The sequence below is a fragment of the Salvelinus sp. IW2-2015 genome, linkage group LG16, assembly GCF_002910315.2.
Source record: "Salvelinus sp. IW2-2015 linkage group LG16, ASM291031v2, whole genome shotgun sequence".
NCBI lineage: Eukaryota > Metazoa > Chordata > Actinopteri > Salmoniformes > Salmonidae > Salvelinus > Salvelinus sp. IW2-2015.
The window spans coordinates 9,118,767-9,135,715 of NC_036856.1; the positions used below are offsets into that span (position 1 = coordinate 9,118,767).

Consider the following 16,949-nt stretch of genomic DNA (forward strand, 5'->3'; position numbering starts at 1 on the left):
TAAAGCATTTTTGAAATCAGACACTGTGGCTGGATTGACGATAATTTTATCTTTAAAATGGTGCCTAATATTTGTATGTTTGAGAAATTTGATTTATGAGATTTCTGTTGATTTGTATTTGGCACCCTACAATTTCATTGGCTGTTGGCGAGGGGTTCCGCTACCGGAACCCCAGTCCTAGACAGGCTAAAACACATGAGTGTCTCCCTTGATCCTAGGTCCTGGCAGAGTTGTGCAGACTCAGGACAACTGAGCTTTGGAGGAATACGCAGATTTAAAGAGGAGTCCGTAATTTGCTTTCTAATGATCATGATCTTTTCCTCAAAGAAGTTCATGAATTTATTACTGCTGAAGTGAAAGCCATCCTCTCTTGGGGAATGCTGCTTTTTAGTTAGCTTTGCGACAGTATCAAAAATACATTTAGGATTGTTCTTATTTTCCTCAATTAAGTTTGAAAAATAGGATGATCGAGGAGCAGTGAGAGCTCTTCGATACTGCACGGTACTGTCTTTCCAAGCTAGTCGGAAGACTTCCAGTTTGGTGTGGCGCCATTTCCGTTCCAATTTTCTGGAAGCTTGCTTCAGAGCTCGGGTATTTTCTGTATATCAGGGAGCTAGCTTCTTATGACAAATGTTTTTCGTTTTTAGGGGTGCAACTGCATCTAGGGTATTGCGCAAGGTTCAATTGAGTTCCTCAGTTAGGTGGTTAACTTATTTTTGTCCTCTGACGTCCTTGTGTAGGCAGAGGGAGTCTGGAAGGGCATRAAGGAATCTGTGGGTTGTCTGAGAATTTATAGCACGACTTTTGATGAGACTTGGTTGGGGTCTGAGCAGATTACTTGTTGCGATTGCAAACGTAATAAAATGGTGGTCCGATAGTCCAGGATTATGAGGAAAAACATTAAGATCCACAACATTTATTCCATGGGACAAAACTAGGTCCAGAGTATGACTGTGGCAGTGAGTAGGTCCAGAGACATGTTGGACAAAACCAACTGAGTCGATGATGGCTCCGAAAGCCTTTTGGAGTGGGTCTGTGGACTTTTCCATGTGAATATTAAAYTCACCAAAAATGTAAATATTATCTGCTATGACTACAAGGTCCGATAGGAATTCAGGGAACTCAGCGAGGAACGCTGTATATGGCCCAGGAGGCCTGTAAAACAGTAGGTATAAAAAGTGATTGAGTAGGCTGCATAGATTTCATGACGAGAAGCTCAAAAGACGAAAACATCGGGGGTTTTTGTAAGTTGAAAAAAACAACATGATGGAACTCAGAAATCTCAGACTTCAGTGCGTTCAAGACAACTGGGAACTCTGAAAAAAATTGATCTGACTTGGATTTTTTTTTTTGAACGGTCATCCAACTCGGTATTCCAAGTCGGAAAATCTGGTATATTTCTAGACCTCCAACTTTCTGATCTGAAGATCACTGATGTCATGATTTGACCTCGTTTTTATTTTTGAGTTCCCAGTTGTCTTGAAAGCAACATGACCATCAGATGCAGGTACCTTCACTCCAGTAATATAAAAAAGCAAATTATTTGCAAAGTATTTCAATTTATGGTTAGCTGTGCCTCGCAAGTGCTACACCAATTTATCTATTTTGTAATTGAAGCTCGAGTTTTGCAATATGGTCTGATATTAACAATATTGGCACACCAGTCATATAACCAATATGCTGTGATAATGTATTAAGCCTACTGCACAAACCTCATTCGTACAGAACAGTTTTTATTAAGTTAATGTAAAACAATTTATGTCATGTTTAAAAAAAAAATCTGAGCAGTAGATCTCAGTTTACTGTTTAACTGTGAAAGTGATCTTGACTCAGGAAAGGTTCTTGATTCAGGAAAGGTTGGCGACCACTGTCTCGCATAAATACATTCGTTATTTGGTTCCGTCTTTCAGGGCAAAGGCTCAGGTTTCTCTAGGAGAGCAGTTTATCACAGACTAAGATAGAGTTCTTTCAAACCTACTACAGTAGGAAGTCAGTTTACAAAGCTGGGAAACACAACAAGTGTTTCCTTTCCCTGAGATGTTTTAACGAGGCCTTACACTTGGGAACAATTACCCCTCAATTAAGTGAAACAGCACGGACGGCTTCGCTATAAACAGTTTGTTTAACCAAGTGTAAAGCAAGAGGAATCGTGTGGTGAGGTGACCACGTGCACAACAGTCCCAGAAGAAAGGCTTGTTTAGAACAGTGAGAAACACAGAAGGATGTCACACTTAAAATGGCACCTTTTTTTTTCTCAGTGCTGAAAAATCGTCTCCATAGCATCTGGCTAATGAATCTTGATTTCTTCTCTGGGAACAGATTCTATTTTCCCTCATTTGTTTGTATATCTCTAAAGAGAGCTAAGTGCTAGCAGCTGGGGTTTTGGGGAGTGCAGCCTTCGCAACACAGGAGGGCTTTAATTGCTCAAGTCTTCAAAGGATAAACAGTCGCAAAGATGGGAGTTTCAGCCAGGTGTTTTTATTTGATCCGGTGTGAATCGCCCCAAAATGGGACAAAATATCATTGCAATATCCCAATATATACTGATCATGTTGACGTTCCTGCGTTTTTGCTGCTTGCTTCATAAATCCACTGGAGGACCATCCTTAAAAAAGTAAGGGGAGGGAACTGACGACCCACTATTGAGTATCCGGGCATTGCTTCCAAGGGCAGCGTCCTCACGGCACTTCGCTCTGTTGTGTTCAATTTCTTGCCCCCTTTTTTTTCTTCAATGGCGGCATCTCACTGGGATACTCCACTGGCACAGATAAAAGGTAATGAGTTTCATCTCATTACATCCGCTCTTCTGCAGGAATATGGAGATTAAACAACGTTAAAGAAGAGGAGCAGATCCCTTTATTGGAGCCCGAAGCAAGGCCTCTCTCGCTGTCTCTGCCTCATTAGGTGGTTTCATATTCAATGTATTTACTTATTTTTTTTAAATGATTTCGTCTTCTGCTTTAGTCAGGTGGCAAGAATGGTAACTTTGATATATTCTGCATAAGTAATGGACAGAAGCTTCATAATACAGGGACTTCCGTCATTCACATGCCAAGACATCCATTAGGCATTCACATGACAAACATGGGTTTTGATTGCGTTACATAAAGGCTGAATTGGCTTTGCACTCCACAATCAATTTCATTTTGTACCACGATGGCTTGATGTGTTAAGCTGGTGTGTACATACACACCCCCATAAAACAAGATAATGAAGTTCACTCCTCTGTTAGTTCAGGTGATATGGAATGCTTCTATTACAGCTAATGACCATCGACCCGAACTAGCTTCACATTCAGCCCCCCTCATCCTCCTTCTCGCCCACCTCTCACCTCTCCAGAGGCTTAAAAATAATAATTCCTTATTGATTTTCTCACAAATGGTCATTTGCACAAATGGAATCGTAATGAAACATTGTTTTATCGTCCCTACTCCAATGTGAGAATCGATTAGAGAAAACCCACATTACGTATTCTTCTCAAATACCCCATTTTATTGTGATGGATATGAACAACTCAATCAAGAATGCATTTTCCATCATGTTTTACCAGCCTGACCAAGACAAGGATAAGGGTCGCTTGTGGCTGAGGTGCTAGCTAGACTCAGCCAAGCATGAAAGAGAGTGGGAGGGAGGACTGATTGCAGAAAACAATAGCAAATAATAACAGCTGCCTCAAGCAGGCTCTACAGTGCCAACAGAAAATATTCATACCTCTTGACTTATTCAACATTTTGTTGTGTTACATCCTGAATTCAAAACGGATTTGATTTTTTCCCCTCACCCATCTACACATAATGACAAAGTAAAATCATTTTTACAAATGTTTGCAAATGAAATACACTACATGACAAAGTGTGTGGACACCTGCTCGTCGAACATCTCATTCCAAAATCATGGGCATTAATATAGAGTTGGAATATTTCTGTAGGGACTTGCTTCCATTCAGCCACAAGAGCATTAATGAGGTTGGGCGATTAGGCCTGCCTCGCAGTCGCTGTTCCAAATCATTCCAAAGGTGTTTGATGGGGTTGAGGTCAGGGCTCTGTGCAAGCCAGCCAAATTCTTCCACACCGATCTCAACAAACCATTTCTGTGTGGACCTTGCTTTGTGCACGGGGGCATTGTCATGCTGAAACAGGAAAACACCTTCCCCAAACTGTTGCCACAAAATTGGAAGCGCAGAAAATTCTAGAATGTCATTGTATGCTGTAGCATTAAGATTTCCCTTCACTGGAACTAAGGGGCCTGGCCCCAACCCATCAATAACAGCCCCAGATTATTCCTCCTCCACCAAACTTTACATTTGGCACTATGCATTGGGTCAAGTAGTGTTCTCCTGGCATCCACCAAACCCAGATTAGTCCGTCGGACTGCCAGATGGTGAAGCGTGATTCATCACTCCATAGAACACGTTTCAACTGCTCCAGAGTCCAATGGCGATGGGCTTTACACCACTCCAGCCGACACTTGGCATTGCACATGGTGATCTTAGGCTTGTGTGCGGCTGCTCGGCCATGGAAACCCATTTCATGAAGCTCCCGATGAACAGTTCTTGTGCTGACGTTGCTTCCAGAGGCAGTTTGGAACTCTGTACTGAGTGTTGCAACCGAGGYCAGKCYATTTTTACTCGCTATGCGCTTCAGCACTCGGCGGTCCCGTTCTGTGAACTTGTGTGGCCTACCACTTCGTGGCTGAGCCGTTGTTGCTCCTAGATGTTCCGACTTCAGAATAATAACACTTCCAGTTGACCGGGGCAGCTCTAGCAGGGCAGAAATTTGACGAACTGACTTGTTGAAAAAGTGGCGTCCTATGACAGTCCACGTTGAAGGCCACTGAGCTCTTRAGTAAGGCCATTCTACTGCAAATGTTTGTCTATGGAGATTGCATGGCTGTGTGCTTGATTTTATACACTTGTCAACAACAGGTGTGGCTGAAATAGCTGAATCCACTAATTTGAAGGGGTGTCCACATACACAATATATACAAAAGTATGTGTGGGGTACAGAGATGAGGTAGTCACTTAAAAAATCATGTTAAACYCTATTATTGCAGAGGGAGTCCATGCAACTTGTGACTTGTTAAACACTTATTTAGGCTTGCCATAACAAATGGGTTGAATARTTATTGACTCAAAACATTTCAGGCCAGTGACACAACATCTCAATTTAATAAATTTTAATTTCAGGCTGTAACACAACAAAATGTGGAAAAGGTGAAGGGGAGTGAAACTTTGAAGGCACTGTACATCTTTTTTTCAAAGAAAAAGAGCTGAATGTACAAGTCTACATTTCCTCATCATATTTACTCACAGTTTACTAGAAGAAAAAAAAACGGAATTACCTGGAGAAAGTCCGACAAAACTAATCAATGTGGAGGCAGCAGAGCAGACAGTCAAGAGGGATAATAGTGGGAAATGAAACATTAGCAGGTGGGGATCGAGTTACACCGGCTAGATTGGAATTCTTGTCCCATGTGCTACATGAAGGAAGCAGGTTCCATACACCACTAATCAAAAGGTTTGGTCTTATGCCTGGTTCATTTATTGTTGTGTATCTGCAGAATTGTAATCTCCCAGAATTAGAAATTACGGGAAAAGTCCAAGGAAAAATACAAGAAATTTGAGATAGTCGTGGAAGAGGCGGACATTCCAGCAAAAAAAAGCACCAGGCAGAGGAATCTGGCTCATCAAATTCCAGTGCAGCACCACTGTGATTATCACCAGCGCTAGCAGCAACAAGCTGGGAGGTCACAGCAAATCAGCCTAATTTCACATCCCCAAAGCCCCTCATTGACTCAAATGGGAGTGTCACATATAATCACGCAGAAAGGGCAGCTCACAGTGGCCAAATGCTCATCTCCATTCTCAGTGAGTGAAGTCACCCAACATGTGGCACATTTACAATGATGGGCCAAGCATCTCTGTCAATTCAGGCAATGGACTATTATGGAAAAGAGTGCCACGAGGTCAAAGGGTCAATTACTTCCCTTGTTACTCAATTGAAGTGCACAGACAGTGCCTTCAGAAGGTATTCATATCACGTGACGTATTCCACATTTTGTTGTGTTACAGCCTGAATTCAAAATTGATTAAATKGATTTTTTTCTCTTACCCATCTCCACACAATACACCATAATGACAAAGTGAAAACATGTTTGAAGACATTTTTGCAGATGTATTGAAAATGGGTAAGTCTAAGAGCTTTGCACACCTGAATTGTACAATATTTGCCCATWAAAAAAAAAAAATTCTTCAAGTTGGTTGTTGATCATTGCTTGACATACATTCTCAAGTCTTTCCATAGATTTTCAAGCTGGTTTAAGTAAAAACTGTAACTGGGCCACTCAGGAACATTCAATGTCGTCTTGGTAAGCAACTTGTGTACATATGGCCTCGTGTTTTAAGTTATTGTTCTGCTGAAAGGAGAATTTATCTCCCAGTGTCTGGTGGAAAGCAGACTGAACCAGGTTTTCCCTGTGCTTAGCTCTATTTATTTTTTATCATAAAAAACTATAAGTCCTTGCTGATGACAAGCTTACCCATAACATGATGCAACCACCACGTTTGAAAATCGGAAGAGTGGTGCTCAGTGATGTGTTCTTTGCCCCAAACATAACACTTTGTATTCAGTACATAAATGTAATTTCTTTGCAATTTTTTGGGCAGTTTTACTTTAGTGCCTTATTGCAAACAGGATGCATGTTTTTATTATGTACAGGATTCCTTCTTTTCACTCTGTCAATTAGGTTCATATTGTGGGGTAACTACAAATGGTGTTGATCCATCAGTTTTTTCCTATCACATCCATTAAACTCTGTAACTGTTTTAGTCACCATTGGCCTCATGGTGAAATCCCTGAGCGGTTTCCTTCCTCTCCGGCAACTGAGAAAGGAAGAACGCCTGTATCATTGTAGTGACTGGGTGTATTGATACACCATCCAAAGTGTAATTAATAACTTCACCACCCTCAAAGGGATATTCAGTCTGCTTTTTACATGTTTATTTCTACCCATCTACCAATAGGTCGCCTTCTTTACCCCCTGGTCTTTGTGTTTGAAATGCCATGTGCAATTGATGGACCATATAGATAATTGTATGTATACAGAGCTGAGGTAGTCATTAAAAAAAGCATGTTAAACACTATTATGGCACAGATTCATGCAAGTTATGTGACTTGTTAAGCAAATGTTTACTTCTGAACTTATTAGGCTTGCCATTACAAAGGAGTTGAATACTTATTGACTCAAGACATTTCAGCTTTAAATGTATTAATTTGTCAAATATATATAATTCCACTGACATTATGGGGTATTGTGTGTAGGCCAGTGACACAAAATCTGGAAAAAGTAAAGGGGTGTGAGTAGTTTCTGAAGGCACTATAGGTATGGAACTAGGAGTGAATGTATTAAGTCTCATCTCTAATCTTGAGGTAATTTGTTTACTGGCTTTCTTTACTGCTGTGTTAAGTGTCCATTCTCCACTGGGAGTGTCAGGTACTCATAACATTCTGAAGGATGCTTATAGAATTAAGGTAAAAACCTTAATTTGCAAGAGGAAGGACAAAATACCTTCCTTTTTTGAAATGGGGTTRTTTCTTCAGCGAGACGGTTTTCCATTCGATTTTTCTATGCACTTGACAAAAATGTATGTTCTTCCATTTTGATGAAAATAAATTATATTCAATGATTTAATTTTAGCACAAGGCTATTTCCATAGGTGTGTCCTTGTATTAAGCATACAGGAGTAATAGTTTACCAATCTTTCACAGCGGGTCAATCGCAAAAAAGGGCCAAGAAACAACAAATGTGCATATTTTGTTTTTATTTCCCATGATTTCAGAAAGGTAAAAAAACACTTATTGTGAAGAATACAGAACACATGCTTACAAAAACACAAAAAAAGTACAAATCCAGTTGGTCTGTTTGTCTTTATTAGAGGAACAAAACAATTAATCCCCCACACTGAACACTTCACTCTTTCAACCCTCAGAAGCACCATCTAACTGGCAAAATTGGCAGTTTTACATCTGATTGCCTGCAATTCTACACGTTGCCATGGTTGCTATACAAATGTTTGGAGTTTATAATATGATATCGGAGTTAGAATGACTAACAAAATCAAAGGGGGGCCCCCCGGTTGTTAAATCAACTGTGATTAGAACACGTTTATATAGCTGGCTGGACTAATTTACCAATCTGAAAAATGTTAGCTGACATAGGATAATTGTGTGACTGTCAGTGACTGATATAACAAGAGGAAAACTGCTGATGCAAAACCACATTTTGAAATTGCACTTTATGTATGTTCTACTATTCTGACTCTTAACAGTAAATTGAGACCTCAACAGATTATCTTTTACAACTACGGGCCTACAAAAGGAGAGTTGCCAATCCCTGTTCTAAAGCCATGGCTCTCTCTGCACAGGAGGGCTGCTGTCCTTATCAGTTCCCTCTTCTCTATCGAAGAGGCACACACATTTTCCTGATCTCATCAAAGCGGGCGAATGAGAAAAAGACGAAAATCAACCACTATTTCTTTGTCGCTGCCTCTAACTTAGTGCCCCAGGTGGAGAATTAGCAGTGACGAGAGGAAGAGCGATTTCTGGAGGATTCAGAAAACAACTCATTCTGCAGTTGTATAGCGTTGCTGGGCACTGCACAAACAAATCCATGTTTGCTACAGGCACGGAAAAACTGTACAGTCTTCAGGCTAGTTCCTCAGGGTTAATCAAACATATTCCTCTACTCTTCCGTATTGTTTTTTTAACACCACCATTTTCTTTGAGATATTCCTGCCTTGAGCTGTTTTTAGCCAAACAGGTTAACACAGAATATGTGCATATTGCTAATGGGAAAACAGTTTTGCTTGACAGAAGGTGAAGGGGACCTATGAACCATGGTGGTAATACCTATTTTGCGCCTGAAATTAACACCAGCCTCATCAATGCTAAGCCAAACACACCTGGGTGCACATCATGTCCTTGTCGCACAAATTCTTCTACTCTATTAACTGGTTGAATGCTATAGAACGTAGCCAAGCCGAGGTAAAAAAAAGAAAACAAAGGAGAGGACAATGCAGGAATCTGAGGAGGTTAGCCAGATTACAAAAAGGATGAAAGGTCAGAGGGCAATAACTGGATCCTGTTACACTGATTTTTGGCGGATGGAATTTTTGGTGTGAAGGAACAGGGCTGTGAGTTGAGGAGGTCAAGGGACGTCAATATAGCGCTAAGATCAATTATGTCGCTCAATCTGGCTGCACTAGACTACTGCAAGTAGCCTGTGGCTAACATTGAACATGTCGCACAAACAAGGTGAGCACGTTTTCTTCATGTTAAATTAACTCCTTTATCCAAAATATGGCGAGGGATCATGATACCAGCAATACGGTCCATGGTATAACTTTTACACCCCGAAGTCCTGCTGAACATACACGCTCCCTTACAAAACAAACACTATGAATGACACACACTAACTTATATTTCCCTAGCCTACCGGTCTGTAGTGGCCCCCCCCGGGGGGCTTGCAGTGTCTTCCCTCCCCCTAGTAGGGTCCCTGCTGGTGGAATGGGGGAGCCGTGGCCAGGGGTGGTGGCTCTTCTCTAGCTGGGCTTGGTGAGGAGCTGTGTGGAGAAGTCGTACAGGTCCTTGTTAACCTTCTTCAGCGTTCTCACTTCCTCCTCCAGCTCCGACACGCGCACCTTGGTGTTCTCACCATCACCAAACACACTCTGTAGTTTTAACAGTAAACAGAGAAAGAAGAGAGATGGGGAGCAAGAGAGAGAAGGAAAGTGAGAGTGTAAAATTATAGATACATCAGGGTTAAGCAAACACATTTGTAGACACAGAACATTTCAATCTACCACCTCAGGTATCAGGTCCCAGCGGATTCTAAAACGGGGGACATATTTGCTTTTCTCTCATAGACCCACTCATCAAAATCGACAAAAGGATGAAACCTCTCCAATATTTATGGTAATGTAATGTATTTGGAGTTTAAGGCTRCATAGTGTGCAAATATGCGGGGGAATTCATTTTCAGTGGTGGTATAATCTGGCAAAGAATAAACCTAGCTCCCCAAGGAAAGCCCACTGCCCGTTTCGGGAGTTGGGTTCCGGGGCGGTGGGTCGGCTTGGGGTGAGGAACATCAAATCTCGTTTGAAAAACCTCCCTAATTTCGCAGTCAAATATTGACATTTCCCATTGTGTCCGTTGGATGACAGCGGTCCATATTTGTCATATTTCCTCCCAAGATTAAAGAGTGGAGAACTATTGCCCGTATTCAGCTTATTTATTAGTTTGCCTGCCTTCTTGGGTATAGATGTACTGGGCTGGGTGCTTTGGTCTTGCCTGTGGGAACAAGCGAGGGCTGTTCTCCCTTTTTGGATGGAGTAAGACTAATCCACTTAACCATATCAGTACCGAGACCCCAACAAAAAAAATCAGCTTTTCATTTATCTGACTTCCATTTATCTGCATGTCCAGCCCTTAAATTTAGCCTCACTATGAAGTGTTTTACCATTTTCTTTTCAGGACAACCAGGGCTACAAGTAAAACATGAAACAATATGACATAAACAGTTGTATTAATGAGTTTTATTGACAAATGTCCACAAAAAAACAAACAATATTTATATGAATGCTGCAAGTACAGACATTGTTTGCTCAGTTGGAAATTAATATCAAACTAGTCAGTGACAACTGTGTGGAGTTTGTGACAGCGACTATGTTAGCTTACTACAGTATTATAGACACCATGAGAGTCTCAGCTTTTCATAGATGGCTTTTAATAGTTTGAAGCTCAAACCATACGGACTCGACAGAGCATTTTGTAGAAAGACTTGTCCCCGGGCTCCTCACCTTGCCTTACACACACAGCTCTAGTTCAGCCCAAGTTAATCACACAGACTAATGTTTGGTACCAATGGATGTAGAAGAAACGTATCCAAATGGTACAACCCAGAAGTCTGTAGCTTAAAGACACCGTTTAAAATGGGTTAAGGGCACTAATTCGGTTAAGGGCACTTGGGGGGGGGGGGGGGGGGCAGAGTGTGGAGTCGTCAGCGGCTCACTGAGCCCAGGGATAAGATGCCTCTGGTGACGGCCTCGTCTAGTTAGCAGAAACAATCCCTCTGCGAAAAAAACACCAACCTGCTCCTTCCTGGCACCACAATTACACACATGCAAGACCACACACTGCATCCACATGCTGGTCGAGTGACACAGAGTGCAGAGGTTCCGTGCTGATTCATTAGACTTATAAGAGTAATAATAATAGATTGAAGTAATATAGCGCCTTTCAATAGGTTCCAAAGTGAATTACATTGTTTAGGGTAACTGCCCTGTCCACTGTGTAACACCCACCTGCGTGATGCATGGCAGCCATTTTGTGCCAGAATGTTCTCCAAACATAGGCTAAAATTACATGGCCATAATAGTGAGTGGGCATCCACCACAATCCCCGCAAGTCATAACTTCTTGACCACCACATGAGTAATCTATACTGACTTCTAGTAATGACTTGCATTGAAAAATTATATTACACAGCTTTTTAAACACAGACTACCGGTCAAAAGGTTTAGAAACACCTACTCATTCAAGGGTTTTTCTTTCTTTCTTTTAAAAATATACATTATGATATATAATATACAGTACCAGTCAAAAGTTTGGACACACCTACACACCTACTTCTTTTTCTTTTTTTTTTTTCTTTTTCTTTTTTTTTTTTTTTACAATTTTCGACATTGTAGAATAATAGTGAAGACATCAAAACTATGAAATAACACATATGGAATCATGTTGTAACCAAACAAAGTGTCAAAATATATTTTACATTTGAGATTCTTCAAAGTAGACCACCCCCTTGACAGCTTTGCACTCTTGGCATTCTCTCAACCAGCTTCACCTGGAATGCTTTTCCYACAGTCTTGAAGGAGTTTCCACATATGCTCAGCACTTGTTGGCACTTGTTGGCTTTCCTTCACTCTGCAGTCCAACTTATCCCAAACCATCTAAATTGGGTTGAGGTCAGGTGATTGTGGAGGCCAGGTCATCTGATGCAGCACTCCATCACTCTCCTACTTGGTAAAGTAGCCCTAACACAGCCTGGAGATTTTCCAAATTGACCGACCTTCATGTCTTAAAGTAATGATGGACTGTCGTTTCTATTTGCTCATTTGAGCTGTTCTTGCCGTAATATGGACTTGGTCTTTTACCAAATAGGGCCATTTTGTGTATTTTATTTATTTAACTAGGCAAGTCAGGTAAGAACAATTTCTTATTTACACTGACGGCCTACACCGGCCAAAACCCGGACGACGCTGGGCCAATTGTGCGCCGCCCTATGGGACTCCCAATCACGGCCGGTTGTGATACAGCCTGGATTCGAACCAGTGTGTCTGTAGTGACGCCTCTAGCACTGAGAGAGGAGATGGAGAGTCGTCACAACACAACGGATTGGCTCAAACGCATTAAGAAAATAAATTCCACAAATTAACTTTTAACAATGCAAACCTGTTAATTGAAATGCATTCCAGGTGACTACCTCATGAAGTTGGTTGAGAGAATGCCAAGAGTGTGCAAAGCTGTCATCAAAGCAAAGGGTGTCTATTTGAAGAATCTCAAATATATTTTGATTTGTTTAACACTTTTTTGGTTAATACAAGATTCCATATGTGCCATTTAATAGTTTTGATGTCTTCACTATTATTCTACAATGTAGAAAATATAAAAAATAAAAACCCTTGAATGAGTAGGTGTTCTAAAACTTTTGACTGGCAGTGTATATACAACATTATGTGGACACCCCTTCAAATGAGTGGATTCCGCTATTTCAGCCACACCCGTTGCTGACAGGTGTATAAAATCAAGCACACAGCCATGCAATCTCCACATTCAAACATTAGCAGTAAAATGGCCTTACTGAAGAGCTCAGTGACTTTCATCGTGGCACCGTAATAGGATGCCACCTTTACAATAAGTCAGTTCGTCAAATTTCTGCCCTGCTAAAGCTGCCCCGGTCAACTGTAAGTGCTGTTATTGTGAAGTTGGAACGTCTWGGAGCAACAATGGCTCAGCCGCAAAGTGGTAGGCCACACAAGCTCACAGAACAATGGCGTCCTCGGTTGCAACACTCACTACTGAGTTCCAAACTGCCTCTGGAAGCAACTTCAGCACAAGAACTGTTCGTCGGGAGCTTCCATGGCTGAGCAGCCACACACAAACCTAAGATCGCTTGGCATTGCGCATGGCGTCGGCTGCAGGGGTGTAAAGCTCGCCGCCATTGGACTCTGGAGCAGTGAAAATGCGTTCTCTGGAGCGATGAATCACACTTCACCATTTGTCAGTTCGACGGATGAATCTGGGTTTGGCGGATGTCAGGAGAACGCTCTAAAGCATATGGTAACTGTAAAGTTTGGTGGAGGAGGAATAATAGTCTGGAGCTGTTTTTCATAGTTTGGGCTAGGGCCCCTTAGTMCCAGTGAAGGGAAATGTTAATACTACAGCATACAATGACATTCTAGACGATTCAGTGCTTCCAACTTTGTGGCAACAGTTTGCGAAGGCCCTTTCCTGTTTCAGGATGACAATGCCCCCATGAACAAAGTGAGGRCCATACAGAAATGGTTTTTCGAGATCAGTGTGGAAGAACTTTACTGGCCTGCAGAGAGCCATGACCTCAACCTTTGGGATGAATTGGAACACCGACCGCGGACCAGGCCAAATCGCCCAACGTCACTAATGCTCTTGTGGCTGAATGGAAGCAAGTCCCCACAGCAATGTTCCAACATCTAGAGAAAGCCTTCCCAGAAGAGTGGAGGCTGTTATAAAAGCAAAGGGGGGACCAAATCCATATTAATGCCCATGAAGCACCAGTGACTCAGTCTACAAAAAAGTGGTCAGATGAAGCAGATGCTAAACTACAGGACTGTTTTGCTAGCACAGACTGGAATATGTTCCGGGATTCTTCCGATGGCATTGAGGGGTACACCACATCAGTCACTGGCTTCATCAATAAGTCAATCGAGGACGTTGTCCCCACAGTGAGTGTACATACATACATACATACATACATACATACATACATACATACATACATACATACATACATACATACATACCCCAACCAGAAGCCATGGATTACAGGCAACATTCGCACTGAGCTAAAGGGTAGAGCTGCCACTTTCAGGGAGCGGGACTCCAACCCGGAAGCTTTTAAGAAATCCCGCTATGCCCTCCGACGAACCATCAAACAGGCAAAGCACCAATACAGGACTAATATTCGAATCGTACTACACCGGCTCCGATGCTCGTCAGATGTGGCAGGGCTTGCAAACTATTACAGACTAGAAAGGGAAGCACAGCCGAGAACTGCCCAGTGACAAGCCTACCAGACAAGCTAAATAACTTCTATGCTCGCTTCGAGGAAAGTAACAAACATGCATGAGAGCATCAGCTGTTCCGGAAAACTGTGATCACGCTCTCCGCAGCCGATGTGAGTAAGACCTTTAAACWGGTCAACATTCAAAAAGGCCGCAGGGCCAGACGAATTACCAGGACTTGTACCAGCTTTGAAAGGCTGGTCATGGKTAAAATCAACACCATTATCCCAGAAACCCTAGACCCACTCCAATTTCCATACCGCACCAACAGATCCACAGAGATGCAATCTCTATTGCACTCCACTCTGCCCTTTCACACCTGGACAAAAGGAACACCTACGTGAGAATGTTATTCATTGACTACAGCTCAGCGTTCAACACCATAGTGCCCTCAAAGCTCATCACTAAGCTAAGGACCATGGGACTAAACACCTCCCATGCAACTGGATCCTGGACTTCCTGACGGGCCACCCCCAGTTGGTAAGGGTAGGTAAGAACACATCGCCCACGCTGATACTCAACACGGGGGCCTCTCAGGGGTGCATGCTCAGTACCCTCCTGTTCACCCATGACTGCACAGCCAGGCACGACTCCAACACCATCATTAAGTTTGCTGACGGACACAACAGTGGTAGGCCTAACTACCGACAACAACATATAGGGAGGAGGTCAGAGACCTGTCCGTGTGGTGCAAGGACAACAACCTCTCCCTCAACGTGATCAAGACAAAGGAGATGATTGTGGACTACAGGAAAAGGAGGACCAAGCACCCCCCCATTCTCATCAACGGGGCTGTAGTGGAGCAGGTTAAGAGCTTCAAGTTCCTTGGCGTCCACATCACCAACAAATMAACATGGTCCAAAGCACACCAAGACAGTCGTGAAGAGAGCAAAGAAGATTTGGCATGGGTCCTCAGATCCTCAAAAGATTTTACAGCTGCACCATCGAGAGCATCCTGGCGGGTTGCATCACTGCCTGGTATGGCAACTGCTCGGCCTCCGACTGCAAGGCACTACAGAGTGTAGTGTGTACATCACCGGGGCCAAGCTTCCTGCCATCCAGGATCTCTATAACAGGCGGTGTCAGGCCCTAACAGGCCCTAAATCATAGACTGTTCTCTCTGCTACCGCACACCAAGCGGAACCGGAGCGCCAAGTCTATGTCCAAAAGGCTTTTAAACAGCTTCTACCCCCAAGCCATAAGACTCCTGAACAGCTAATCAAATGGCTACCCAGACTATTTGCATTGCCTGCCCCCCACGCCGCTGCTACTCTGTTATTATCTATGCATAGTCACTTTAATAACTCTACCTACATGTACATATTACCTCAATTACCTCGACACCGGTGCCCCCGCACATTGACTCTGTACCGGTATCCCCTGTATTTAGCCCCGCTATTGTTATTTACTGCTGCTCTTTAATTAATTTGCTTTTCTCTTACCTTTTTTGGTAGGTATTTTCTTAAAACTGCATTGTTGGTTAAGGGCTTGTAAGTAAGCATTTCACTGTAAGATCTACCTACACCGGTTGTATTTTTATTTTTTCGTGGGGGGGGGGGGGGATTTTGGAATGAGATGTTCGATGAGCAGGTGTCCACATACTTTTGGTCATGTAGTCATGTAGTGTACCATACTAAGCAAATGTAGCATATTACTGGTTTAATATAGTGAGACCACATGCTAATCCATGGGTCCCACATGACCCGGATGCATTTTAAATTTGAAACTACAAGTAGAAATTATGCTCGGGCCAGGAAATCTTTGGCCAGTGAGAAACGCTGACCGCCCCATTGTCTTTGGTTTGAGAGGTAAACGCATCTTTCAAATGAGTCAGTGGAAATGAAAGTTACAGATTGTGCCTATAACTGACTGTGTGGTCTTTATAATGAAAACCAAATATCTTGAGGTGCATCATATTGACAAGCCTGTTCATTTCAGCCATGATCTCCAGATAGGAAATCAACTCTCCCTAGCTAAGAAAGGATATGAGATGGATGGATACACCAAGTCTCCAGATAAGACACAATATTGTAATATTGARCTTTGCTGACCCCATAGCCGGTAGGGTCTCTCCTCTCTTACAGTCAGCACGTTGACGCACTGTGGTGTAAGTACGTATGAGCTGGCAAGTAGTAGCTACAGCTGTATTTTCTTATCGTGGCCTTTGTAGATGTCTGAGAGTAAAGTGCAAATAACGCTGTGAGGAGTTAAAGGGGCATAATGAAGAGTCTTCTGCTGAGCCTTCTGGCAAGGAGCCTGTAAAAATGTTAACCTGCAGTGACTAGTGTCTTTAGAATGTATTCATATACCCTAGACTTATTCCACATTTGATGTGTTACAGCCTGAATTAAAAATTGATGAATTTCATTTTTTTTTTTTATCATCTCACCCATCTACACACAATACCCCATAATGACAAAGTGAAAATATGTCTTTAGATAAAAATAAAAAAAATGTTTTAATAATTAAATAAAGAAATCACATTTACATAAGTATTCCAACCCGAGTCAGTACTTTGTAGCACCACCATTGACAGCGATTACAGCTGTTAGTCTTTCTGGGTAAGTCTCTAA

At 42.3% G+C, this 16,949-nt stretch overlaps 1 protein-coding gene across 1 annotated transcript in view; it reads right to left on the bottom strand.

Annotated features, from left to right (window-relative positions):
* Window positions 1–9,139: 9,139 nt before the first annotated feature.
* The window catches only part of LOC111975549 (WD repeat-containing protein 18), a 90,820-nt gene continuing 83,010 nt past the window's right edge, over window positions 9,140–16,949 (bottom strand). Inside the window, exon 10 of the mRNA XM_024003884.2 lies at window positions 9,140–9,727. Within this exon, the coding sequence (XP_023859652.1) occupies window positions 9,599–9,727 (129 nt within the window). The 3' untranslated portion in view covers window positions 9,140–9,598. The remainder of the gene's footprint in view (window positions 9,728–16,949) is intronic.